The following is a 26833-nucleotide window of genomic DNA, read 5'->3' as shown; positions in this document are numbered from 1 at the left end:
CTGCAGGAACTCAACAAGTCATGATGCAGATGAGTTCCGCATGGTACCCAGGGCGACCGTCATCCCATCCTGGGATCCCGGAGACTGGTACGCCGCCCTCGATATGAAGGGCGCATGTTTTTCACGTTGCCATTTCTCTTCCACACAGAAGGTACCCTCGGTTTGGGGCCTACCATCGTTATTCCCAGTATACGGCCCTCCCGGTTGGCCTCTATACAGCCCAGGGGTATTCAAGGTGCATGGCTGTAGTCGCCGCCTTTCTTCGCCACCGTCTGATACACGTTCTCCGTGTCTAGACGAGTGGCTCATTCGAAGAACCCCCGGGCCCAAAGTACCAGTCATGTGGGCATCGACACGAACCTATTCCTGTGTCTAGGCCTGATGATCAATAGTAAAATCCACTCTGATTCCCATATAGGGAAGGGAATTCATTGGGGCCGTCCTGGACTCCAGACTCGCCAGAGCCTGCTTTCCTCAGCCTTGGTTTCAGGCGAGGGTAACAATTGTACAAGGTCTACGGACCTTCCCGCCAACTTGGGCTCGCTCTTGCCTCGGTTTCCTGAGTCACATGGCTGTCTACACATTTGCAACTAAACATACCAGGCTTTGCCTCTGTTCACTCCAATCGTGGCTCACCTGGGGGTGCCACCCGGGCAGAGATGGCTTACTCGTGGTCGTCTCGTTTCCCCCGAGCAGCCTAGGCTCCCTCGACCGGGAGTCGGCGTCCTCCCCGGTGTATCCGGGGATGCTGTTTCATTCACCCCTCGGGGTCCCTCATGACAGACAGCCCATCTCTCGGCTGGGTGCGCACCTGGTGTAGTTTCGCACTCACGGCCTTCGGTCAGCGCAAGAGCTGGCCTTACACATCAATGTCCGAGAGCTGAGAGCAGTCTGCCTTGTGTACCAGGCGATTCAGCTGGCGGATCATCTCAGCAGATCCTTCCTGTCTCACAAATGGTGGTTTCCTCCCGTCTTTATCTATTCCATTTTCCAGAAGTGGGTCTTCCCCCGCATAGCCCTCCTCGCTTTCGCGAGAACGGAAAGAGAGAGAGAAATTCTCCTCGTTCCAAGGCCTCTCCCCAGGCTCGGTCTTGGAGGATTTTCCTGAGGCCCTGGATCAGCCATCTGCCGTACGCTGTCCACTGTCCCCGCTGGTTCACAAGGTCCTGCTCAAACTCTGATCGGGTTCGCTCCAGTGTAACCTGGGTAGCACTGGCACACCATGTTGCTACACCTGTCGGTAGCAACCCTCTTGGCACAGACCCCATGACGCGGAATCACGACAACCTTCACCACCCGGTCTTGTAATCCCTGCACCTCACAGCAGGACTCCTGCGTGGCTAAACCGATCCGAGTTACGTTGTTCGGCCTCGGTTCTACAGGATTCTCAGGGGTGGTATAAAATCGTCCATTCGGTTAAAGTATCTGGCTGAGTGGAAGCGTTTCTCATGCTGCTCCGTAACGTGCAGTGTTTCTCCCGCCGAGATCCCGCTCCATTCCATCTGGTTCCTCAGGGCTTGGAGCGTTTATACCTCCCCCCCAGTGGGGCCCCACCATAAACCTGGCTCTTCAATCTGGTTCTAACCAGTTTTATGACTGCCCTATTCGAGCCAATGTCAACATGCTCATTGATATACCTGTCCTGCAAGGCAGTTTCCTGTAGTCTTTCCTGCGGCCACACGAGTCTCCGAGCTTCAGACTCTCACATTAGGCCCAAGGTATACTGTGTTCCTCAAGGACAAGGGCAGTTATTACCACGTCCGACCTGCCTCCCTAAGGAGGTGTCGGCCTTTTATATCCACCAGGATATCTTCCTTCCGGTCTTCTTTCCGAAGCCACTCTCTGTGCAAGGAGAGCAACGGTTGCCCTCCTTCGACATCTGCAGGGCGTCCGCAATCTATATCTAGCGGACTGAGCCCTCTCGTAACGCCCCCAAAACCTTCATCGTACCGGCATACCGGACGAAGGGCATACCTGTCTCCTCCTAGAGGATTTAATCTTCAATGACGTTGTGCATCTGCACCTCTTCTGTTTCGGCCCATATGCCATAGAGCCACCTTGCTGCACATTCCGCCAGGGCTCACGCTTCTCAGCTGCCTTCCTGGCTCGCATTCCCTTTCGGGGGATGTGTTGTACACCTATCTGGTCCTCGGTCCACACCTTTGCCTCATTGGTCCAGGAGTCCAGAGCTGTTGCAGCCTCTGGCTTAGCGGTTGCGTTCTGCAACATCTAACTCCGACCCCACCGCCTACGTAAGGCTTGGGAATCACCTAACTGGAATGCATAGGAGCAATCACTCGAAGAAGAAAAGACGGTTACTCACCGTAGTAACTGTTGTTCTTCGAGATGTGTTGCTCCTATCCATTCCAGACCTGCCCTCCTTCCCCACTGTCGGAGTAGCCGGCAAGAAGGAACTGAGGAGCGGACGGGCCGGCTGGGGTATATATCCTGCGCTATAGCGGCGCCACTCCAGGGGGTGCCCAGCCGTCCCGCCGGAGTTGCTAGGGTAAAAATCTTCCGAAGAGCCGTGCACGCGCGGCGCGCACACCTAACTGGAATGGATAGGAGCAACACATCTCGAAGAACAACAGTTACTACGGTGAGTAACCGTCTTTTTTTCTCTCTTGTAATAAATCCATAACCCCATAATAAATGGGAAACTGTTCCACAACCAGGGTAGGGGACAGTACCTTCTGTCTACTGCACTACATTACTTTTGGGCATTTGTTTGTGGTTTTTTGTATGTTTGTTTATAATATGTGATCAAGGGATTGTAGCTTTGATGAGCCATAACACTATGTAAATGTTAAAACACTAATATTTATTACTACATATAGTTAGGAATACAGACGTGTAAATACAGCTTTGCTAATAAACTATGTAGCTTTGTTGTTGAATTTGTGATCTTGGTTAGTGCTTATTCAGTAGCTTTTGCCATGACTAGCAAATTTCCATATAGATGACAATAACATTTAGCATTTACTATATAGCATTTTTCATCCCTAGAGCTCAAAGTATGTTATGAAAGAAGTTATTTAGTATTAGTTTTGCAGATGGGCCTATGTGAATTGTCCATGGTTACACAGCTGGTCAGCAGTAATGCTAAGTATAAATGCAATTTTCCTGACTCCCAGTCCTGTGTTCTATTAAATGAACCTGTTGCCTCCCAGTCCCCTTTGTCTCACAGGATAACCCTGTGGCGTCAAGACCAGCTCTATATGGCTATTTTCCTAGGTGCAAGTCTAGTAACATGTAAATCTATGAAAAAACTTTGCCTGGTCACTTTTTAAAAACTCAATACCTTTCATTAAACAGAGCTTTTCAGTACATTTGTATATGAAACTAATTTTCAGTTGATTTTCATAGTTGAACTGGGATCGTCTACCAGCGTAATTTCCATAATGTCATTTAATGTTACTTATTAAGCCAAAAGGGACTGAGTGCGCAGACCATTTATTTTTAATTTTTGCGTTTATAGATACTTGTTTCATAGTGGCAATCCAGAGCATCCAGGAGATATTCTACTAAATACTACAGTGGAGGTTCTGCCTTTTAAGGTATGAATACATTAATATCTGTCTTTTCTACATTAGAGTAAAATCAAAACTCCTAATTTCTAATGACATTTGGATTGGGAAAATATGGGTGTCTCTTTTATTGGAATTGAAAACCCCTTATCTCATCACATTTCTTCCTCTTTACTTTAAACAGACCTTATTTACAAAGAGCAGAGAGTTTCATTCAGAATAAAGCTTGGTAAAAGGAAGATGGGTAATCTGGAGGAGAACAGTGTTTACTCATCTACTTTTGTCTAGCTGCTGCTTTTTTTTTGTTTGTTTAAGAATTGGATTTTGGAGGAATTGGCTTCACTCCGCTTCCTCATTTTTCATCCACTGAGTGTCCAGCCTTAAAGATCCTGCACAAATCCAGCTAAGCAGATATTTTGGCATCTTAATTGTCAAGTTAATAGAACAGAGTCTGAAACTTTCTATTCCTTCTACACAGCCAACCTGGATTTTACCTCAAGATGGCAATGCAGTGAATAAAGTCAATTCCAGTCTGAAGTCAGACTCTAACCACTGTACCTAAAGGAGAATCTTTAGTCTTTTTCACCACAAAAATTTATATTCCAATAGCAAAGACATTACTCTTTTTAACCTACTGAAATAACCCTCTTTTTGAAGTAATCTAAAGTATTTGTGTCTGATCTCATTGCAAATGACACACATCTGATGCAGATATTTTCAGCTGGAAGAACCCTGACCATTGTGTCTGGAAGATTAACATATGATGATTCAAAGTGTTATCAGAGCAGTGATCTTGCTAGTATTCCTTTCTCCCCTACTTTATTCCCATCTGCCTCCCCCACACAAATCCTACCTTCAACACTCATGAGATATTACTTCACAATTTTAATCAAAACAATGACCCACTCTCCTCTCCCCACTTTCTTGTGTTGTGAGAGGCCAGACTTATTAATGTTTATACATACATTACAAGAGTGAAATTATAAAAAAGAAATAACTGACCAAAATGCAAAAATTATTTAGAGAGCTGCATAATTTCAGAATGGAAATATCTTTAGCCAAATTCAGAACTGGCATAAACAGGCGTGAAATGGAGTTGTACCTGAATTAGGCCTAAATTTGGCTCATCATATTTACATTCTACTGGGTAGAGTTATTTTGCTTTAAGTTCACTAGTTTTACCTTGGAGGTCAGCTGGAAAAGATGGGAAACATTTCATACAGGACCAGGTGAAGAGTGTTGTAAATCAGATTGTATCTTGATATCCCTTTCTTCTGATGTTTGATTCTTGTTGATTCGTCAACAATATTTTTCTTTGAAGAAATCCATATATTTATCATGTATACAATTCTAAACATTATTAAAATTATTAATTTAATACAGTTTACATTTCATCATACTATTTTTACATGTCTAAATAAAGCCCAAAGATGTATAGAAAGACAACTAGAAGCCTATAAAAGGGGCTAAAATATGTTGCCAACTCTTGTGATTTTTATTGTGAGTCTTGCCATATTTGTTGTTTTTCTTAAATCCTTAGTTTCTTGAGTCAAGTGATTACATGAGGGTATTAGCCTTTTTAAAGGAAAACAAAAAATAAAGTAATTTTCTAGCCCTACTGATTGCAGAGAAAACTTTGAAAGTGGTGGACGTGATATATCTTGACTTTAGCAAAGCTTTTGATACAGTCTCCCACCGTATTCTTGCCAGCAAGATTGGATGAATGGACTATAAGGTGGATAGAAAGCTAGCTAGATGGTTGGGCTCAACAGGGAGTGATCAACAACTTGATGTCCAGTTGGCAGCCAGTATCAAGCAGAGTGCCCCAGGGGTCTGTCCTAGGGCCAGTTTTGTTCAACATCTTCATTAATGATCTAGATGATGGATGGATTGCACTCTCAGCAAGTTTGTGGATGACACTAAACTAGGGGTAGAGGTAGGTATGCCAGAGGGTAGGGATAAGGTCCAGAGTGACCTAGACAAGTTGGAGGTATATAAAATCATGAGTGGTGTGGAGAAAGTGAATAAGGAAAAGTTATTTACTTGTTCCCATAATATATAAACTAGAGGCCACCAAATGAAATTAATGAGCAGCAGGTTTAAAACAAATAAAAGGAAGTTCTTCACACAGCACACAGTCAAACTGTGGAACTCCTTGCCTGAGGAGGTTGTGAAGGCTAGGACTATAACAGGGTTTAAAAGAGAACTAGATACATTCATGGAAGTTAAGTCCATTAATGGCTGTTAGCCAGGATGAGTAAGGAATGATGTCCCTAGCCTCTGTTTGTCAGAGGGTGGAGATGGATGGCAGGAGAGAGATCACTTGATCATTACCTGTTAGGGCACCTGGCATTGGCCACTGTCGGCAGACAGGATTCTGGGCTAGATGGACCTTCGGTCTGACCCAGTATGACCATTTTTATGTTCTTATGGAGGATTGGGCCAAAAGAAATCTGATGAGATTCAACCAAGACAAGTGCAGAGTCCTGCACTTAGGGCAGAAGTATCCCATGCACTGCTACAGGCTGGGGATCGCCTGGCTAAGTGGTAGTTCTTCAGAAAAGGACCTGGGGATTACAGTGGACGAGAAACTGGCTATAAGTCAACAATGTGCCCTTGTTGCAAGAAGGCTAACGGAATATTAGGCTACATTAGTAGGAACAATGCCAGCAGATTGAGGGAAGTGATTATTCCCCTCTATTTGGCACCTGTGATGCCACATCTGGAGTATTGTGTCCAGTTTTGGGCCCCCTACTACAGAAAGGATTTGGACAAATTGGAGAGTCCAGCGGAGGGCAACGAAAATTAAGTGGCTGGGGCACAAGACTTAGGAGGAGAGGCTGAGGAAACTGGGCTTATTTAGTCTGCAGAAGAAAAGTGAGGTGGGATTTGATAGCAGCCTTCAACTACCTGAAGCAGGGTTCCAAAGAGGATGGAGCTAGGCTGCTCTCAGTGATGGCAGATGACAGAACAAGGAGCAATGGTCTCAAGTTGCAGTGTGGGAGGTCTAGGTTGGATATTAGGAAAAACTGTTTCACTAGGTGGGTAGTGAAGCACTAGGGAATGGGTTGCCGAGGGAGGTGGTGGAATCTCCATCCTTAGAGGTTTTTAAGGCCCAGCTTGACAAAGCCCTGGCTGGAATGATTTAGTTGGGGTTGATCTTGCTTTGAGCAGGAGGTGGAGTAGATGACCTCCTGAGGTTTCTTCCAACCCTAATCTTCTATATTCTGTGACCTGAGGACTTGTCTACATATGGATATCCAGAAAAATTAATCCAAATTAACTAAAGATGTGAATTTGAAGTAGAATTAGCTAAACCACATTCACTTCCAAAGTGAATTAAACTAAATTGAATTAAAGCCACTTTAATTCTGAATAACCCTATCAAGCATTTTTGATTAATCACCAGGAATTCCCCAGAGTAAAACCTTTGGATTTATATCATCTGACCCTGGATGCAATTACTAGACTGTTCACATTTCTTTCTTCAGTTTCATTTTTCTATCTCTTTATTAAAGAGAGCTTACTGGTATCCATCTCCTCTGTACATGGAGGGTCTCTTCTAGAGGCATTGTGTATTGAAGAATTACAAATACTGTATTTTTCACATTGATCTTCATCTCAAATATTTTTTTACCAAAAGTAAATTAGGGATTTCACAGATCCCAGGAGATAGTCCTCCCATCATTTTCTACAAACCCTACGCATCCAAAAGCAAACCTCCAGCAAATATTTGATGTCCACCAAGCTGTTAAGATCTACCTGGCAAGAATGTAAATGTATAGAAAAGTTATCCAGCAACAAAAGCCAAAAAAAGGCATCTAAAGCATTAATTGTTAGATAGCTGGAGTATTGCATTAAAGAAGCCTATGAAGCAGGCTTACAGGAAAGATAAAGCTCTTCAAACAAGGACATTGTTTACTTACAGGAAAGATAAAGCTCTTCAAACAAGGACATTGTTTACTTACAGGAAAGATAAAGCTCTTCAAACAAGGACATTATTTACTTCCTGGACTGGTAAATTGTTTGTGTAAGGCAGCATCAGTCACCTAATTAAGCATTCACCAGACGCTAGGAATTGGACACAGGCCTTGACAGATGCTGCCTTAGTAGGAGGGTATTGCATACAGTACTACGATACCTAATAATCTCTTAAAGTATCATTGCTTCAGTAGTGTTGCTTGTGGCCTACCCTTCCTTGGGGCTTTCCCACTATAGGAATGGTGAGCCTTGGTAAGAATGAGAAAGTTGATAGCTGCTGATACTTCTTCTCTGAATACCCCGGCGCAATGTTCTGACCCACCTGTTAATTGGAAGTAAGTAAAAGTTGTTTGAGGATAGATTGTTCTGTAGATAGACTTACTCAAGTGGAAGTCAATTGTTAATTGTTGTTCTAGTGTTACAAACGGAGCTGTGTTTTAGCTTTGGAAGCATTCTCAGTTTGTAGAAAAAGCAGCCAACCCCAATGTGGGTGATAAATTTCTGATCCTGCCTCCTCAAACTGCAGATGAGAACAAAAACCAACTATAGGAATATGATAAGCCTGGATACTCAAAAGAGAAATCAGCAAGTATCTGGTTTCTTTCTGAATACAGCAGGCAGATGAGCTAGACCTATTTTAAGATTAAAGTATGCTGTATGGTTTCATGAGTGTCCTTTGGGTGGGGAAGAGGTTACTTAATCTTTCTCTCCCCAAATCCGCCGTGGAGCAGGCTTTACCCAAGTGTCTTTTCTGTTGTGTATGCCAGTATCTGCAATATCCTTGTGCTTCATCATATGAGTTGTTATGAGTGGTACTTTTCTCTTCTACCCTGAAGCCAAATACAGTCAGTTCTGGAATGGGTTATTTTTTTGTTTTTGTTTTGTTTTAAGAAAAGCCTGTGCTATAAATAACATCTGTTTGCTCATGGAAATAGTAGGCCGGTTCAGAGTTTTAGGAAAGTGTTCTAAATAGAGAACGAGGGCACCCACGTTTTGTTCTAGCTTGCAAATTTATTACATACATGCAAAATAAGTGCTTTCTTTTTTTCTTTTTTTTGCCCGTTTTATTTTAGAATGAAGACTTGGTATTAAGCAAAGAAACCAAAGACAAACGCTTGGAGGACGGTTATTTCAGGATAGGTAATACTGTGCACCATAGAACAGCAATGTTTGTTCTTTACAAACATGGAAATAGAAATAAAATTTGTTTTATTACTATATCAATTAGTAAAATGTGTTGTTTTATTTTAAAGCCTTTATATGTTTCTGATCATTCTCATTGCGTAACTGACCTTGTAAATGTTACTTGCCCTTTTCAGGTTGATTTAATGAATGAAGTTCTGATGTGATTCTTAGCTGTAGTGGAAAAAAGGATTTTATTCATCACTTTTTAAAGTATTATAGTTAAAGTTTTTATTCATTTTAGCTTTGGTCTATTAATAGCCTTTACATCATCATATTTATTCATTCTGATATAATCAAAGTTTCTAGCAGCAGGCATACCAGTATCCATACATGCTTAATGTAGTTTATATATATTTAAGTCCAAATTTAAAAGTTGGTTTCCTAAAATTTGACCTCTGAATCCAATCTAACCAAAAGTGGCCTGATTTTCAGAGGTATTTAACACCCATAGCTACACTGAATTTAAGCTTTTTTTATTCCTTATTAGTGCTTCTGCTGCTTAGTCTGTGTGCTGAGGCTATACGTTCTGCAGTATTTGCCAATGAAAAACTGAAGCTGATGGCAAAGAGCTCTGAGCATTATGGAAAATTTTTGGGTAGTGGTGTAAGGTTCCATCTTCCTACTATTAGGATTAAGCAAAAAAAAAAAACCCTCAAAAACTTATTTATGATGAATTACTGCAGCCAATTCATGACTGTAGCGTTGCAAATCCATTTATTGAATTGACAGTCACTAGGGCTGTCAATTAATCACAGTTAACTCACACGATTAACTCAAAAAATTAATCACGATTAAAAAATGAATCATGATTAATCGCAGTTTTAATTGCATTGTTAAACAATAGAATACCAATTGAAATGTATTGAATATTTTGGATGTTTTTCTATATTTTCATATATATTGTATTCTGTGTTGTAATTGAAATCAAAGCATACATTATCTTTTATTACAAATATTTGCACTGTAAAAATGATAAAAGAAATAGTATTTTTCAATTCACCTAATACAACTACTGTAGTGCAATCTTTGTTGTGAAAGTGCAACTTACAAATGTAGATTTTTTTTTTTTTTACATAACTGCTCTCAAAACCAAAACAATGTAAAGCTTCAGAGCCTACAAGTCCACTCAGTCCTACTTCTTGGTCAGCCAATCTCTAAGACCAACAAGTTTGCTTATATTTACAGGAGGTAATGCTGCCATCTTCTTCTTTACACTATCACCAGAAAGTGAGAACAGGCATTCACATGGCACTTTTGTAGCCAGTGTTGCAAGGTATTTACGTGCCAGCTATGCTAAACATTTGTGTGCCCCTTCATGCTTCGGCCACCATTCCAGAGGACATGCTTCCATGCTGATGATGCTTGTTAAAAAATAATGCGTTCATTAAATTTGTGACTGAACAGCACTCTTGGATGTTGACCCAGCACATGTTCATTTTAAGAACACTTTCACAAAATGCAAAGAAGGTACCAATGTGAGATTTCTAAAGACAGCTACAGCACTTGACCCCAGGTTTAAGAATCTGAAGTGCCTTCCTAAATCTGAGAGGGTTGAGGTGTGGAGCATCCTTTCAGAAGTCTTAAAAGAGCAACACTCTAATGCGGAAACTACAGAACCTGAACCACCAAAAAAGAAAATCAACCTTCTGCTGGTGGCATCTGACTCAGATGATGAAAATGAACATGAGTCGGTCCGCACTGCTTTGGATTGTTGAGCAGAACCCGTCATCAGCATGGACACATGTCCCCTGGAAGGGTGGTTGAAGCATGAAGGGACATATGAATCATTAGCGCAACTGGCATGTAAATATCTTGCAACACTGGCTACAAAAGTGCCATGAGAATGCCTGTTCTCACTTTCAGGTGACGTAAACAAGAAGTGGGCAGCATTTTCTCCTGCAAATGTAAAGAAACTTATTTATGTAAGGGATTGACTGAATAAGCCGTGGGACTGAGTGGACTTGCAGGCTCTAAAATTTTACATTGTTTTATTTTTGAAGGGAATTTTTTTATACATAATTCTACATTTGTAATTTCAACTTTCATGATCGAGATTGCACTACAGTACTTGTATGAGGTGAATTGAAAAAAATTTTTTTTTATAGTGCAAATATTTGTAATAAAAATAAATATAAAGTGAGCACTATACACTTTGTAATCTGTGTTGATTGAAATCAATATAGTTGAAAATGTAGAAAACATCCAAAAATATTTAAATAAATGGTATTCTATTGTTTAACAGTGTGATTAATCGTGGTTAATTTTTTTAATCGCTTGACAGCCCTAATATTCACTTTAATTAGAAACCTTTCTACAAACCAGATCTTGTATTTGTTTGTCTGGAGATTGTTTATTTACGATATGCTTTTGTTCATTTAAAGGTAAATTTGAAAGTGGTATAGCAGAAGGGACAGTTGACCCAAGTCTAAACCCTATTTCATCATTTCGTCTTTCGGTAATACAAAACTCAGCAGTCTGGGCAATTCTGAATGAGGTGAGATGTTGTATACTTTACCCCTTTTAAAATCAGAATATCAAATATGAGATGTTTTTAATTGCATCAACATGTTTGAAGCTAAGAATTTTGGATTAGTCAGAAAGCTGTTTCTCTTTTATAATTGTCTAAAAATTAAGATTTACTGTAATGTACTAAAACGTATGGATTTTTTTTAATGTATGATTTTTTTTTCAATTCTTCATTTTAGATTCACATTAAAAAAGTCACAACCTGATCAAAATCTGTTTGGAAGAAAAGAGAAAATCTTTGCAAACTTTCCCTATAATACCCTACATCTTTAACAAGTCACAAATTGAAAATACTGAGCATGCACCTTATTCCAATTGTCTTTTATTTTTCACTCGAACTCTACCTCTTGTGAAATCTACTGTAGATGAGAAGATTGTAAGTAACCCTTTTTGTCATATCCATCCAGAAACTGATTCTCCATACTAATAACATTCATCTGAGATCCAAGTTGTCCTACATTTTTACATGACTTTACCATCTTATGGTTGCAGAAGCCTGCTACCCTTAACCGATACTATTTTGATAGTATAGTAATACGGAGAAGTTGTACATATTCTTACATTTCTTGAAGATGAAAAAATATAATTAAATTTTATGAAGGGGGTACTTTTGGGGTTCCATTTATTTTGCTATAACAAAACCCTCTTTTATAGATTATCAGGATATATTTATATCTATATCTAGATATATAGATATATAAAAAACATTAGGGATATTTAATTTATTAAAATAATTTGAAAAGTACATATTTTTATGCAGTAAAATTTTAAATTGATATAGGTTTTTTTTATGGATTATCTAGCTTGAATTATCTTTCTATGTTTTTCTTTTCAACTGCAAACAACATAAAAAATTAATACCATATTTCAACTATACTGCCATGGTTAATTTAGCAACTCAATTTAGTTTTCTTAAGTAGTTTTGTACCACAAAATCTGAAAGATATCGTTCAAAGCATAAGCACGCCTTAATTGCCAGAGTTCTGAAGAACATTATTCTTGGGGGCTACCATATTCCACTGATTACAGGGCATAGACACATAAAAAGCATGTTGAAGTATCTTAATATTTCAGTATAACGTAAATGCTAAATCTGCAGTTATTTTAAGTTTAATCCATCACATTTTAGAGGGAGATTTCGATACCAAGCTATCCCTTTTTAAAACTTTGTAGACAGTTCCTAAACCGAACAAATTCATTCTCTGTATAGAAAAGCATTCCCTATCTTTGTGCTGTAAATTTTGAATTTTGTCTCATGTGCCCAGACATACAAATTCCGTTCGGTACTTTGAATGACTACAATCCTACATATTATTTTTCCTGATAAAAATATCAGTAATTAGACACTTGTAATTAACCTCATTATATTTCTCTCTTCAAATGTTTTTATTTCAGTATTTACCTTAGGTAAATGTTGTAGTGGGTGACTTTTTTTAAAGGGTGAGTCCTATCCAACTTCCTTGGGAATCAATTAAGACTTCCATTGCCTTTAATAGAATCAAGCCCAAAGTCAGTTTCCTGCCTTTTGCGCTTCAAGGAAAAGAACAATACTTGTTTAACTGATGAGCAGCCCAGACAGTGTGAGCTCTTTGTGCTGCTACAGCACTGTTCATAACATGTAATGCCATTTAACAAGTCATTAAAATCTAGTAGTTTTTTTATCACATCTCAGCATAGATCTGAGAAATTATTTGGGTTTATTTTCCCCCCAATTTTACCTGTGACTGATGCCAATAATTTAAATAGCTATTTGTTAAATTTTATATCGTGACTTAATTTTTAAGTCAGATGTTTCTGAAAACAAGCAATGCCAACAAATGTTGTCTTATGATTCCATGAAGTTAAAATGATTTATAATAAATTTACCCAGTACCATTGTTAGGTGCCTTTCCTCTGAGCAGTGTCGTCTTATGGGTTTATTCTGTCAGCCCAGTGTTCCTAAAGCAACGTTCAACATATAAGAAACTCCTAACATCTCTAAATGTGTAGAAACTCACCCCAAACTGAACACACTTTTGTGGTGTTTCTTTGTTTGTTCTACCCTCAAGGCAGGTATAGTAGTTATGGACCAGATTAGAATTCTCACCCCATCACTGCTTTTCTGAGCCTTTTAAAAATTTAGACTAGAAAATCATTAGGGTCCCTTGTGAATCTGAGATAAGATACTGGCTAAATTTAAGGCAGAATGACTTAGTACTTCTGCCTTATAATATGCACTACATATACCTTTGAGTATGTTGAGGGATCATGTTTAGTCTTTTGGCAAGACTAGACAATTTTGTACTTTTTTCCTTCATTTTTTCCATAAGTAAGTATAAAATCTCTTCAGTAATTCCTTGATTTTTTTGTTTGAAATATCTGCTCCAAAACGAGTACAGTATTAATTTACATCTTGTGCTTTCCTCTGGAAACAAGAATACAAATTTATTCCGAGACCATTGTTTCATGAAATGAAGTATTTGCTTAAGTTTAAGGTTTCTTCTTAACAAGGATCCATTTTGAAATTGGACTAAAATGAAAACTACTCATTTTTAAAAGCATGGTTATGCTCATTCATATTTACGACTAACATTACAATTTTATACAGAAAGTGTGGCATACTGCTATGCTGCTGTTTTTGGAAATGGAGTTTGATTGGTGTAAATATTGACACCAAGAATTTGTCATTGTGTGTCATGTTTCTTGATTTCAGTGTTCTCTTGAGTGGGTTTTTTGTGATTTCTACTGTAAGCATTGAGCTAGAAATCTAGGTAGCTTAATGTTGAGAACTATGAAACTTTGTTTCAGGGGAACAAACTCTGATATCTTTACATGACCAGCAGTCATCCTACTCCCATTAATTTTAGTGGTGCAGGATCAAGCTCCTAATTGCAAAACATCATTACTGTTGACTTTAATGGTAGCTGACATGATGATCATCACTGGTGCTAAACGTTCCTATGAAGTAAGGAAGGCTTGTTTTTTTTAAAGTGTTAATTGGTGGCTGCCTGCAGGTCAGGAGCTCTCACTTTGTGCCAGTGTACAGCAGGTCACAACAGAAATTCCCAGCTTCCCCAAGATCAAAGGTATAGTGCTTTACTTGTTAAAATAGCAAATTTTTCTTTGTTGCTCAGTGTTTGCTGAGTTTTCAATAGATGACTTGGAGTGCATTCTCTTCAAGCCTTAACAGTGGTGGATACACTACTGTAAAATGAACTGCCAGCAGATTTGGTGTATTAAGCTAAATGTAGTTATTTTTTTCTAGAAATATCAAATTCTAGTAATCAAATATTGAAGTTTTATTGTAACTAGTTTGCTGTTTAAAAAAACCCTTTTTGAAATTAAAACCTGGTGCTTGAGTTTGATATTGAGCACTGCTTTTGGAAAATTGCCATCTTCATTTTCAGGGGGGTGTTTGTCAGTTTGTACTATTGCCTTGTGGAATCCAGTACTGTTAGATCCTGAAACATTCTTTTCTGGCAAAACTTATTCTGTACACTTTTCCCCATCTTTCCATTAACCAACCCCTGCTGTAATAGATTTTTATAATTGGCTAATTTGTTTAAAACTTGCTGCTATATTTGAAAACCTGATATGGGTCATGTCAACTGTGCCTTTCATCAATGTTTCTATGTGCCACAGCTATCCCTGTATATTTGAAATAAAGGCTTTAAAAAAAACTGTTCTGTAGTTCTTACGTAAGCTGAGAGAGAATACTTCTGTCCCTAAGAGACCCCACATGTTGCTTTAACAATGTAGCAGTATTTTAAGGTGTTGAGTCCAAATTTCAAACAGTCAAAAGGCATGTAAAATAGGGATTGAACATAGTACTTTAAATGCCATGTCTCAAAACCTTCTGTACTGAACTGCAGAGACTGCTCTTCAATTAACAAGTGCAGAGAAAAATTAGTGGGTGCTCTGCACCCACCAGCAGCCAAGCTCTTCCCCCCTGACCCCCAGCATGCTGCATCCCTGCTCCTCCACCTACCTCCCAGCGCTAAACAGCTGTTTGGCAGCATTGGCACATGCCAGGGGAGCCAAGTCAAGCACCCATGGGAAAGTGGGGAAGTTGGCACCTATGGTGACACATACAAAAACTTCAATGCTAGCCAAGAATTAATTTGTGAAAAAGTTAGTCATCCTTATTACAATAGTGCCATTGGGCTAGGCTCTGTACAAACATGGTAGTAGAAAGTCCCTGCTCCTAAAAGCTTACAATCTAAATAGACAGGACACAGGGTGAAGGGGTGGAAGACCAGCAGAGTGAACAATGTAATAAACAGTTGTCAGTTCCACACTTCTGAGGGGTGGGTTTGCTTAGGACTAGATAACAGAAAATGAAGGTAAGGTGAAGACCGTGAGGGAGGGACATGGTTGGAGCAAACAGCCAATCAGCCTAAGACAAAAATAGTTGATGCAAAACTCTAGGATGTTCTGAATGGCCAGTAGTCCCTATGGTTGGGTACTTTTGCTCCTATGGGCTGAAGTCTCATGCTGATTGTCTATATTTTTTTTTTTTGCCCTAGGGCTGTATGGCAGGGGAGGCAGCACCTGGGTCTTAGTATCCATACAGTACAGGTGGAGGGGGTCACAGCTGTACCTTTGAATCCATAGGGGTGGGCCTAATTTCACTACCTGCCCCTATGCAGGAGTCCTTGCTTTGGCTGACTCCAGCTGCTTGGAGTGGCAGATGTGGCTGATGCACTGTAAGAACTTAGACCATACAATATTGACATGTGAGTAGCTAGAGCATGTGACTGAGCAGCAGTCAGGTATTATTAGTGTAGCTAAACTGAAGTATTAAACCTGAGAATCACACAATAATAAACATAAATCACTTTGAAGACAACTAGCCTCCATCAATTTGTTGTACTAATTTAATATGGTACTTATCCCCTTAAAAGACATCAGCAGTGAGAATTAGGCTATTCAACTTATAAGTAGATTTATTACAAAAATGTACAGGTAGTTTGTCTTGAGGAATGTACTGCAAAAGTATTCATAGAGAATTACTAACATTTTTACTGTTTGTAAATATTTTAATCATTAAAAATTGCAATAGACACTTCAAGCTTTTTACACTTATCTACAAAGAGAAAATGTACAACCATTTACAACGAGAGGTCTTAGATGTTCATACTGTCAGCAGCTAAGACAAACTACACAGTAGAGACATATGAAGACCTGTTTTTATTTCACTCTAAATTCATAGAAAGTACAAAGTGTCTTGGTGAAGTTCCATCCCAGTGCTAATGAGAGCACATATAGCAGAATTAAGAGTGCAAATGGATACAAAAGGATAACTGTGTTCTTCAAAAACGGCAATGCTAGAAAAGAAATACAATTATAATCAGAGTACAAAATTATTTAAAACCAGCTATTAGTTGCATTAATGGACCAAAACCATAAACTGTTACATCCAGAAGGACCCTGGGGAGAGGCTGCCAGCATTTCATCAATTTCTTAACAGCTTGGTTAAAACTAGGTGCCTGTTTATCATCCCTGCCATGCTGATTCTGCAGCCCTTTGCCCAGATACAGAATAGCTTCTATCAGAGGAGAGGAGTAATTGAGGTAGGTCTGTATACACTAGTATAGCCAAACTGCTCAGTGATTTTGTTGCATTACTACCCTCCTCACTAGTCAATCTGGGAGTCCAAAACTAATGCAAGGGTCTTAAGGTTTGAAGCAGCATATTAATTGGATTATAGTACAACACCATGGTGAGCACGAGTACCAATATCTTCTGTGCAAAGAGTGTTTTAATACAACCCCATAAAGTGACAAGTCCTTTAGGTATAAACTTTTTAACCTAGTTTGGACATTTAGATAAGGGAGTACCTAGCATTCCTGGCAAAGGATTACAAATGATTAACTCCAATCACCCAGGACAGAGGCAGTATTGGGTTTGGAAGGAAATAGGGGAAAAGTGATGTTCAGAAAAAATGTATCAGAATTGCGCAAGCTGCAAAGGGAGCATGTGGAATTGCTTCATTAGACAGTGAAGACTACAAGACATGTATCTAGGAGGGACTGCTTAAAAATAAATCAACATTGAATTCTCCTACTTCTGTATTTGAGATGATCATTGCAGACCTAGTATCAGAGGGGTAGCCGTGTTAGTCTGGATCTGTAAAAGCAGCAAAGAATCCTGTGGCACCTTATAGACTAACAGACGTTTTGCAGCATGAGCTTTCGTGGGTGAATACCCACTTCATCGGATGCAAGTAGTGGAAATTTCCAGGGGCAGGTATATATATATGCAAGCAAGAAGCAAGCTAGATAGTCTGTATCATGATTTTACACAGGGAACAGTAAATACACCTTTGATTGACCTTCTTACCTCTGGAGAGATTTTGCTACAAATGGAAGCGCTACACAAAGGACTGAATGTGACCCATCCCAGCTGTGGATGTACTCCAGAGATTTGATTTGAACCTGCAGTTTATTCTATCACTGCTACAAGCCTGAACCAAGAACTTTGCCATTACTAAAAAGCTCAGAGGAACAAAAGTGGCTGTGTATGGATGACAGAATCTCTGATATTTCAAATGTAACAAATTTTAAAGCAAAGATGTATTTACTGTTCCCTGTGTAAAATGATAGACTATCTAGCTTGCTTCTTGCTTGCATATATATACCTGCCCCTGGAAATTTCCACTACTTGCATCCGACGAAGTGGGTATTCACCCACGAAAGCTCATGCTGCAAAACGTCTGTTAGTCTATAAGGTGCCACAGGATTCTTTGCGGTTATTGCAGACCTATGAATTCATAAATTAAAGTAACTTATTGGGCCAAGGCTCAGTTGTTTTCATATAGTCAACTGCCTAATAAAAGCTTTTGAAATTACTTACCACTGTACCCTAGAAATGTTACGTAGATATAATAACCAATTGCAATGAGCCATACTGTATTCCCAACAAAATATCCCATGAATGAGGTTGACGAGATAACATCTGTAAAAGAGAAGACAGTTGCTCTATTACCTGCCTGAGGCCCAGCACCATGGAAAAAAGCATTAAAAAGGACGTTCTACTTACAATTGATGAAAAACAGTTGGATAAAATGCAAAATGACTAGAAGTGGATAGAAAGCATTCAGATGAACATCAAAGGCATATCCCCATTCCACATCATAGTCTCTGCTCTGTCGCTTTACCAAGTACTTATTAGAAATAAACCTAATTGGAAAAGAAATTCAAAAGGAATAAGTTATGAAACAATTTCACACTTTCATGTTTCCTAAAGTTATGTTAATTTGACATTCCACCTATAGTTAAAGTAATGAAGTCACATACAGGAAAAAAAAATCAAGTCTTTACCATTTAATTCATACATTCAATCCTTTCAAATGTCTCTGCATAATTGCCAACCTCAGATGACTGAAAAATGTTTCCCTAATGTGTGAATAAAACATGGTAGCCCAAGGAAAGGTGAGTATTTCCTCAAAAAGACAGCGCAGACCAGCTTTTGTTATCCTATTTCTCTCTCAGCAGTAGTCACATTCTTTCATGCTGAGCAGATAAAGTGCAAACACTGCACAGGAGAACAGCAGCTTCCTTTTGCAAAGACTGCTGGTGTAATTATAGGATACGGAAGAAGCAGTGTCTTTCAGTTGCCCATCCACTCACTTCCCAAAAATGCTGGGTATAGCCTACCTCTTCACATTTCCTGTGTTACAAAAATAGCTCAGGTGCATTCAATTTTAGAGACAATGCACATTTAATAATGTTACCACATTTAATAAAGACCCCACCTCCACCAAAAAAGGCAACAAAATACTTAAAATATGGGTACTGACTTGATATGAGTACTACGTTACTTGCTGCACCCAAAAACAAAGCAGGCCAAACGTGGTTTCTGGTCTTGAGATTATGGACCAAATCCATAGTTTAGCCTAATTTTCTCAGGCAAACTTCCACTGAAGTCTATGGAAGTTTTGCCTAATTAAAACCTGAGTAAAGAGCTAAGAATTTGATCATTCATTTTGGGCTTAAACCTGGAATAAGAGCAGAACATTCCTCATATGATCAACAAACTTCCAAAGTCATTTTTTAATCAAATATTGAATTGCTCTCTTTTTCAAGGTCACTCTACTTTAAAATGTTATTTTCACTAATAAGAAATCAGTTTTGAAGTGCCCCTGATTTCCTTTACATTTTTGACAATGGCTTTCCTACCTTTTTCCCCACCTCCCTGCTGCTTCAAGTGAACCACACAAGCAGCAGAGAAAAGAGCAAGTGTGAGAACTGAGCCCTTCCTGTGCGTGTGCCTCGAGGAAGCAACTGAAGGTAGAAGATTGCTTCTGCTATTGGTCTCCTCTGACCAGCTCAACAGTGAAGAAAAGTCCTACCACTGTTCTGCCCCATCATCAAGTGCTACCCTCAAGTACTGGAAAAGTCTCCTGTGTCTGCAGGGAGATTCTTGGCCCTCACTACCCTGACAGGTTCTTAGAATTGGAACAGTATATCTCAGGGGTGGGCAAACTACAGCTTGTGAGCCGAGCCGTTTTAAGCTGGCCCCCGAGCTCCCACTGGGGAGTGGGGTCTGGAGCTTGCTGCGCTCCAGCTGGGGCGGGGGCTGCACCATGTGGCTCAGCCCCACTCTGGCGCTCCAGCTGGGGCGCTGGGTCAGGGGCTGCACCACATGGCTCCCAGAAGCCATGGCATGGCCCTGCTCCAGCTCCTATGTGCTCCAATGGCCCCCTCTGGCGCACCAATGGGAGCTGCAGGGATGGTGCCTGCGGACAGGGCAGCGTGCAGAGCCGCCTGGCTGCGCCTCTGCATAGGAGCTGGAGAAGGGACATGCCACTGCTTCCAGGAGAACTCAGCAGGAAAATAGGCACTGAGAGGTGTAAGTGACAAATTTCCTGTAAGTATTAACCTTTTTTTTGCAGAAAAAGGTCAAGCAAAATAAATATTTTCTAATGCTCTTTCCCAATAATAGTGCTCTATTCACAGCCAATGAAAATTCTTAACCGTCTCTTCTGAGCAAAGTCATATCGTTACAGATTTAAGTGCAATGCCTCAGCAACAGGGACTTGTCAACTTAGTTCTAGGTGGAATTATTTACTTACCACATTAAAGTTGCTATTAGAAGGCCAACGCCTACACAGTCTATAAACACAACCCAAAGAAGTAGCTTTATCATTTGAAAAAATCCCATGTCCAGCACAAATCCAAATCCTATAGTAGAGACTGGGGGCGGGGGAGAGAGAGAAGGGGAAAAAGAGAGATTAATCCTTCCTAGCTGGAAAAATGCTGCAGCACCAAACAATGCCAATTCCTCAAACTCTGACATTCCAGAGGTTAACTTTTTGGAGGAGGTCTCCTGAAATCTCAACATTTTCCCCTTTATTCCTCCTCACCCCTAAGATCTTCTGCAAGGCAGCCCCTTTTTTTATTCAAATACTGCATACCAAACCACTTGTGTATAATGTGGTTGGCTTAGGTTCAGTGTGTGGCACTACTGCCATTGAACTAATCTCACATTTTTAAACTTACAATCTTTTTATGAAGACAATACCTTGTTAAGCAGAAGTGCAGAGTAAGAACAACAAGCAGAGCTGAACACACACTGCTTTCAGTTACAACAAAACCACACGACAGTGCATAGTTTTCTGGCTCTGAAGACTCAGATGTCCTTCAGACTGGCATTCAGAGTTCCAGTCCATTTTAGTTGAATGAAAATGCAGTACACATAAGACACATTCTTATGGAGTTCGTTTGGCAGCTTTGGGAAAACATCCGTGAAACACAAAAGGATCTAGGAAATATTTCCCATCCAACCACAAGAACATTAGAATCTCAGAAGTAACAGCTTTGTTATGACTGCAGGTACTGTGCCATGTCAAAAACAGACTGGATGTAGTCTTTTAAAAGGCAACAGTGAAAACACAATCTGAACTGAAGCTTACATGCAAAAGATTTTCTTTTGATTGGTGATGGCTGAAGTGTCTCGCTGCGGCTTTGGTCTCTGTATTATTTGTATTATCATAGCACCTAGGAGTCCTAGTTGTGGACTACGACCCCACTGTGCTAGGTACAGTACAAAAAGTGAGTCTCTACCCCCAGGGGCTTACAATCTAAGTATCAGACAAGAGACAACAAATAGACAAAGTCTACAAGGAAACAATGAGACAATACTGGACAGCATGATAGGCAGAGGTCTCAGCATACAAGCAGCCTAATTGTTGCCAAGGGTTCTGTAGGCATCACAGCAAAGGAGACTTTTGAGAAGGCTTTTGAAGGTAGATGATGTTCCTTTGCTGATGTTTACAGAGCGCTCCTCCCAAGCGTGTGGGTCAGCATGGGAGAAAGCATGAAGGCGCTGTTTGAAAATTTAACAATGGGAGTAGTGCGCAATGGAGGCTGGCATCGCAGGAAAGGAAGTGAACATCCACAGACTGATAGCAAATGAGAAGTGACAGGTAGATTGGGGACTGACCATGAAGGGCCTTGAATGTGAACAAAAGCACCATGTGTTTGAGGTGATAGCGAAGAGGCAGCCAGTAGAGGGATTCAAAGAGAGGGGTGATGTGGTCAAAGAGCAGGCTAGGAAAATGATCTTTGCAGCAGCATTGTGAATGGATAGGAGTGGGGCAAGACTGCATTTGTCAAGGCCAGAGAGAAGGATGTTACAGTAATTGAAACATGAGATGACACCTTGGACAAGAGTTTTAGCTGGATGGATGGATATGAAAGGCCTATCCTTAGATACAGCCTGGATGTAATGACCTACCAAGAGGTCTGAGTCAAGATGATGTCTGGATTACAGGTCTGAGTGACAGGCAGGATGGTGGGGTTGTCCACAGTGATCAAGAAAGGAGGTAGCAGGAAGGTACGGGGGGAAGGGGGTTTGCAGAATAGGAGCTCTGTTTTAGCCATGCTTAGCTTGAGCTGGCAGCTAGACATCCATGAGGGATGTCAGAGAGACAATCCAGGATTTTAGTTTGGACAGAAAGGCAGATGTGTGAGCCATCAGCATATTTCTGTTTATAGATAAGATGACCCAGAGATAAGGTATAAAGGTAGATGAGAAGGGGAGCAAGGACAGACCCCTGTGTAAAGGGTACTGTGCCCGTAATGGGTTCAACATTAGGGACTGTCTTTTTGTTCTGTTTTTGCACAGTGACTAGCACAATGGTCCTAGTCTACAATTTGGGTGCCTGTGTGTTATGGTAATACACGTAACAATAATACATCCCATCTTCTAATCATCCAAATGTTCAACTATTTAAAAAAAAAAAATTGTCATTCATTCCTCTGGTTGTCTTTGCTATGACACAATTATTGAAACCCAGAACAGAGACAAGACTTGATTACAATAAACATAAAGAATACTCTTTAGAGCAGGGGTCCCCAACCTTTTTAGGTCCAGGGACCGGTTTCGTTTGCCGGACCCTCCGCAGGCGTGCCTGCGGGAGGTCCAGCTGAGCCGCGGGACGAGAGCTCCCTCCGCAGTCGTGCCTGCGGGAGGTCCGCTACTCTCGGGGCTCAGCTGGAGCTTCCGCAGGCACGCCTGCAGGAGGTCCACCGGCTCCAGTGGAGCTTCCGCAGGCGTGCCTGCGGAAGCTCCAGCTGATCCCCGGGAGCAGCGGACCTCCCGCAGGCACAACTGCAGAGGGAGCGCTCGTCCCGCGGCTCAGCTGGACCTCCCGCAGGCATGCCTGCGGAAGCTCCACTGGGTCGGTTCGCGGCCCGGTTTCTAAGAGGCCGCGGACCGGTACCGGGCCGCGGACCGGGGGTTGGGGACCCCTGCTTTAGAGGATTCTAGATACAGCTAGACCCTGCGGTTTACCCTGGTTCTCTAATTTCTAAATGGTTACTGTAACCTTTGCGTGTAGATAGCGCATCAGCTTCTTTTGGGCCTCTACAGACAAAACCTCAGGGTGCTGAAAACCCCCCTGCGAAGGTACATTCCTGCAACTTTATTGAAAAGAAAAAGATCTTATCTATCTTAGGTACGTATATGGCCACCATCACTGTAGGATCTGCGCACTTCAAACTTTTTAACATGTTTATCCTCAGAACACCCATGTAAGGTTGTTTTACAGATTTACCCCATTTTACAGATGAGGAAGCGAGGCATAAATGAGTTGCCCAAGGTTACACAGAAAGTCTGTGACAGAGCAAGGACTTGAACCCAGGCCTCCCTAATCTTAGGCTAATGCTCAATTCTTCCTCCTTCCCACCTCATTTTTGCTGGTCATGGAAACAGACACTCACCACACAGCCAAATACTCAGCAATACCAAGAAAGCAGGATCATCTCTTGCCCACTGGTCCTTTGTTTGTTTTCGGTAATGAAAGTTTCTATAAACTCTCTGTGGTGAAGTGAACAGGTAGAGCATCTGCCAAACAGCAAACTCAAAGTCCATCTGCCGGAAGTGAAGGAGCCTCCTTAGATATTTGTAGCGTTTTGCACCCGCTGTATGTCTCGCTGCATCCCTGGAGTTTAACACACCATTGCCCTGGTTTGGGGAACTAACTGAAGTGGTCGGCAACATTTTTCTGAAGGAAAGATTTTAAAGTTAAAACTAATTTATTTTACATAATCTTAGAAATGACAGATGTAAAATTAGAAGCGTTTTAAATTATGCAGTGTTAATTATGACATTTAGATATAAATCTAATTTCCAAGGGTAATCAGGCAAGTAGCTAGCTAAATACTAGCTCTTGTGCCAGCAAGACTACGTGAAAAACTATAAGCTAGAGTGTGCCCCATTCAAAATTTGGCCGTTTATGTTAATTGATTCACCTTTTTGCTGCCTAAAAACAGTGTACTGAAATACCATAGTTTAGAGACCTGTGCACCAGGATTGGTACCAATAATACATAAATTAAAATTCCAATCTGCTACTAATTCAGTATGTGGCCTATGACAAATTACGTAACCTCTCTATCCCGCCCCTTTCCATGTATAACACAAATATTTACCTGCCTACTGCATGGGGTGCTGTGACAATCTTTGTACAATGCTCTGGAAACAAAGCACTAAGTATAACTGTACAGTTTTACAATTGCCCTTGAATGCGTTTACTGTTAAAGATGTTCTATTTTACACTGCGTTATATTTTAATTATTTCAGATAAAAATTCAGTGCGCCCCACTCCTCAACGAAACATAGGCATGTAATTCTGGGCTAGAGGGAGCCACCTCTGTTTGCTTGGGATTCAAAGCCATGAACCTTCTCCCCACCTAAGCTCTTTCTTGCAACAAACAAAATGAAGACAAGATGATTGCGTCTCCCCTTATAAACTTCAGCCCAAGGGGCAAGGCACTTACTCAGGCTCTGGGAACCCTGGATTCAAAATTCCCTTTTGCCTGAGGTGGGGAGAACCCAGGTCTCCCATGTCTCAGATAGTGCCAACTGATTATTGGGTATTCTGGGGTGGATCTCTCAATCTGTCCTGTTGAAGCTGTTCCACTTTGTATTAATAATTAAATAGTCAATGCAACAGGGTCTTGAACTCAGGGCTCTGAATATCAGTCATAGTTTAAGGGCCTGAAAGGACCACCAGATAATCTAGTTCGACTGCCTGTATATCACAGGCCACCAACACCACTCAGAACCCTACACTAAACTCAACCACCAAAATATTACTGCCCACAGGAGACGAGACTATGATGTGTCACAGGCAGAAAACAGGCGGGACTAAGGTTATATCTACACTAGCACTTTTGTTAGTAATACTTTTGTCGGACTGGAGTGGGGAAAAAAAAACACCCCCGACCAACATACATTTCACTGACAAAAGTGCCAGTGTGGATAGCGCTATGTCAGTGGGAGATGCTCTCCTGCTGACATAGCTACCATCGCTTAATTATGCCTGGAGGAGAGCTCTCTGCTGTCAGCACAGAGCGGCTACACAGGAGACTTTACAGTGGCACAGCTGTAGCGGTATAGCTGTGCCACTGTAAGATCGGTAGTGTCATCGTCTGAGGTGACCAATGCTTGAGGCTCCTGCAATGGCAGAGTAGTGACTGAGATATACCCAGATAATCTGAGCAAGTGACCCACACTCACACACTGCAGGGGAAGGCAAAAAAACGCAAATGCTGAAGTCACTACCAATCTGACCTAGGGGAACTCTCTGCCTGACCCCAAATACAGGGCCGGCGAGTTGTATGGACCTGTGGTGCCCAGGCTCCAGCAATATTCAGGGCCCGGCTCCACCTATGTTTGGGGCCAGGTCTCTCCCCCGGCCCTGCCTGCCGGCCCCCTGCACCTCCCCTGAGTGTCCCCCGGCCCCCACACTTGCTACCCCTGCACACCTCCCACTGGGCCCAGGAGCATGTCTCTGCCTCTCCTCTGCAGCTCCAGGCTGTCTCCGCTCAGCCTCCTCCTCTCTGGCTCCAGCCCCGAGACAGCCTGCCTGCACCCCAAACTCATCCCGAGCCCTGCCCCACCCCAGAGCCCTCACCCCCCCTGCAGCCCAATCCTCTGTCCTAGCCCTGAGCCCCTCACACACCCCTAACCCCTCATCCCCAGACAGAGCCCTCATCCCCCCGCATCCTAACCCTTTGCCCCAGCCCTGAGCCTCCTCCTGCATCATGAACCCCTCATCCCCACCCCACAGCCCTTACCCCACACCCAGCCCCACAACCCTCACCCTGTACCCCCTCCCATCCCCAAACTCTGTCCCAGAGCCTGCACTCCCACCCCCTTCCCACACACCCTCTCCTGCCCCCCAACTCCCTCCTGCACCCCCACCCCTTGCCCCACCCAGAGGCTGCACCCCAGACCCCCTCCCCCACCTCTCACCCCTTCTGCAGCCAAACTCCCTTTCAGAGCCTGCACCCTAATCCCCAGCCCAGGGCCTCCACCCCAGACCTCCTCCCCCCACCCAAACTCCCTCCCAGAGCCTTAAGCAGGTGCGGGGTGGAGTTGGGGGGTGGGGGGGGCTTTCTGGGCACTACCAAAATTTCTCCAAACCTGCTACCCCCGCCCAAATACGGGGCTAGTTAGACTCTGAGCACGAGAAAGAACAAATGTTGAGCCACCTCCCATACCAACCCAGACCCTCTCGCGTCCCCGTCCCCCCCCCCAGCAGCGACCATCCCTGATGCCTGAGAGGCAGGAGACCCAGCAAGTCCCGCCAGTGCGCGCCCTGGGTCCCGCCTTAACGCGGGGCTAGAGTCGCTCTCAGGCCGAGGCTAGTTAAGCGCCCCCGCAAAGTGGAACCGCTTCGGCAGCACCGATGGAGACTCCCCCCGCCGCGCGCCGCCCCCCGGGGTAGAGACGGTTCCGCCCTCAGCTCCCGCCTCCCCAGCAACGATCTGCCCGGGGCACGTGCCCAGAGGCGGCTCCGAGGCGCGAGGCGGGGATCGCCTCCTTTGAGGACCCGCCGGGGTGGGGGGAAGGGAGGCCGCGCGCGCGCAGCAGTAGAAGGGAGGGGCCCCCACCCCGCAGGGATCCCAAGCCCGGGGGGCGAGAACTCCACCCGCAACTGCCCCGCTCACCTGCCGCTCCAGCCCCGCCCCTCCCAACCACACACAGCGCGAGGGTCGCCCGGGGCCGCGCGCACCCACAGCAAACTCCAGCTGCTTCCGGCAACGTAGCACGGCGCGCGCCCCCTGACCCGGCCCGTGACCCTGCGCCGCGGGGCATGCTGGGTACGGTAGTTCCTGCCCC

The 26833-nt window shown here is 42.4% G+C and overlaps 2 protein-coding genes across 10 annotated transcripts in view; one reads left to right on the top strand and one right to left on the bottom strand.

The window, feature by feature from the left end:
* Window positions 1-14886, top strand: part of MGAT4A (alpha-1,3-mannosyl-glycoprotein 4-beta-N-acetylglucosaminyltransferase A) — a 133937-nt gene extending 119051 nt beyond the window's left edge. For all 5 annotated transcript variants that reach the window (XM_045005496.1, XM_045005524.1, XM_045005487.1 and 2 more), the window contains exons 13-16: window positions 3479-3557; window positions 8582-8648; window positions 11075-11187; window positions 11399-14886. In XM_045005496.1, the coding sequence (XP_044861431.1) occupies window positions 3479-3557; window positions 8582-8648; window positions 11075-11187; window positions 11399-11425 (286 nt within the window). In that variant the 3' untranslated portion in view covers window positions 11426-14886. The remainder of the gene's footprint in view (window positions 1-3478; window positions 3558-8581; window positions 8649-11074; window positions 11188-11398) is intronic.
* Window positions 14887-16049: 1163 nt separating this feature from the next.
* UNC50 (unc-50 inner nuclear membrane RNA binding protein) lies at window positions 16050-26815 on the bottom strand. 5 transcript variants are annotated; one of them, XM_045005426.1, is made up of 7 exons: window positions 25474-25563; window positions 24136-24178; window positions 23426-23709; window positions 20275-20395; window positions 18240-18379; window positions 18054-18155; window positions 16050-16525 (listed from the first exon to the last, which is right to left on the bottom strand). In XM_045005426.1, the coding sequence occupies exons 1-7, from the start codon at window positions 25493-25495 to the stop codon at window positions 16389-16391; spliced, it is 849 nt and encodes a 282-aa protein (XP_044861361.1). In that variant the 5' UTR covers window positions 25496-25563; the 3' UTR covers window positions 16050-16388. The 5 variants fall into 5 exon arrangements, with proteins under 5 accessions (XP_044861361.1, XP_044861378.1, XP_044861387.1 ...); XM_045005443.1 differs by lacking the exon at window positions 25474-25563 and adding an exon at window positions 24484-25413; XM_045005452.1 differs by lacking the exon at window positions 24136-24178 and having other exon boundaries at window positions 25474-25494.
* Between the last annotated feature and the right edge of the window lie 18 nt (window positions 26816-26833).

The sequence above is a fragment of the Mauremys mutica genome, chromosome 1, assembly GCF_020497125.1.
Source record: "Mauremys mutica isolate MM-2020 ecotype Southern chromosome 1, ASM2049712v1, whole genome shotgun sequence".
Taxonomy (NCBI): domain Eukaryota; kingdom Metazoa; phylum Chordata; order Testudines; family Geoemydidae; genus Mauremys; species Mauremys mutica.
The sequence above is the reverse complement of the archived record's forward strand: the minus strand, read 5'-3'. Positions and strand labels throughout refer to the sequence as shown.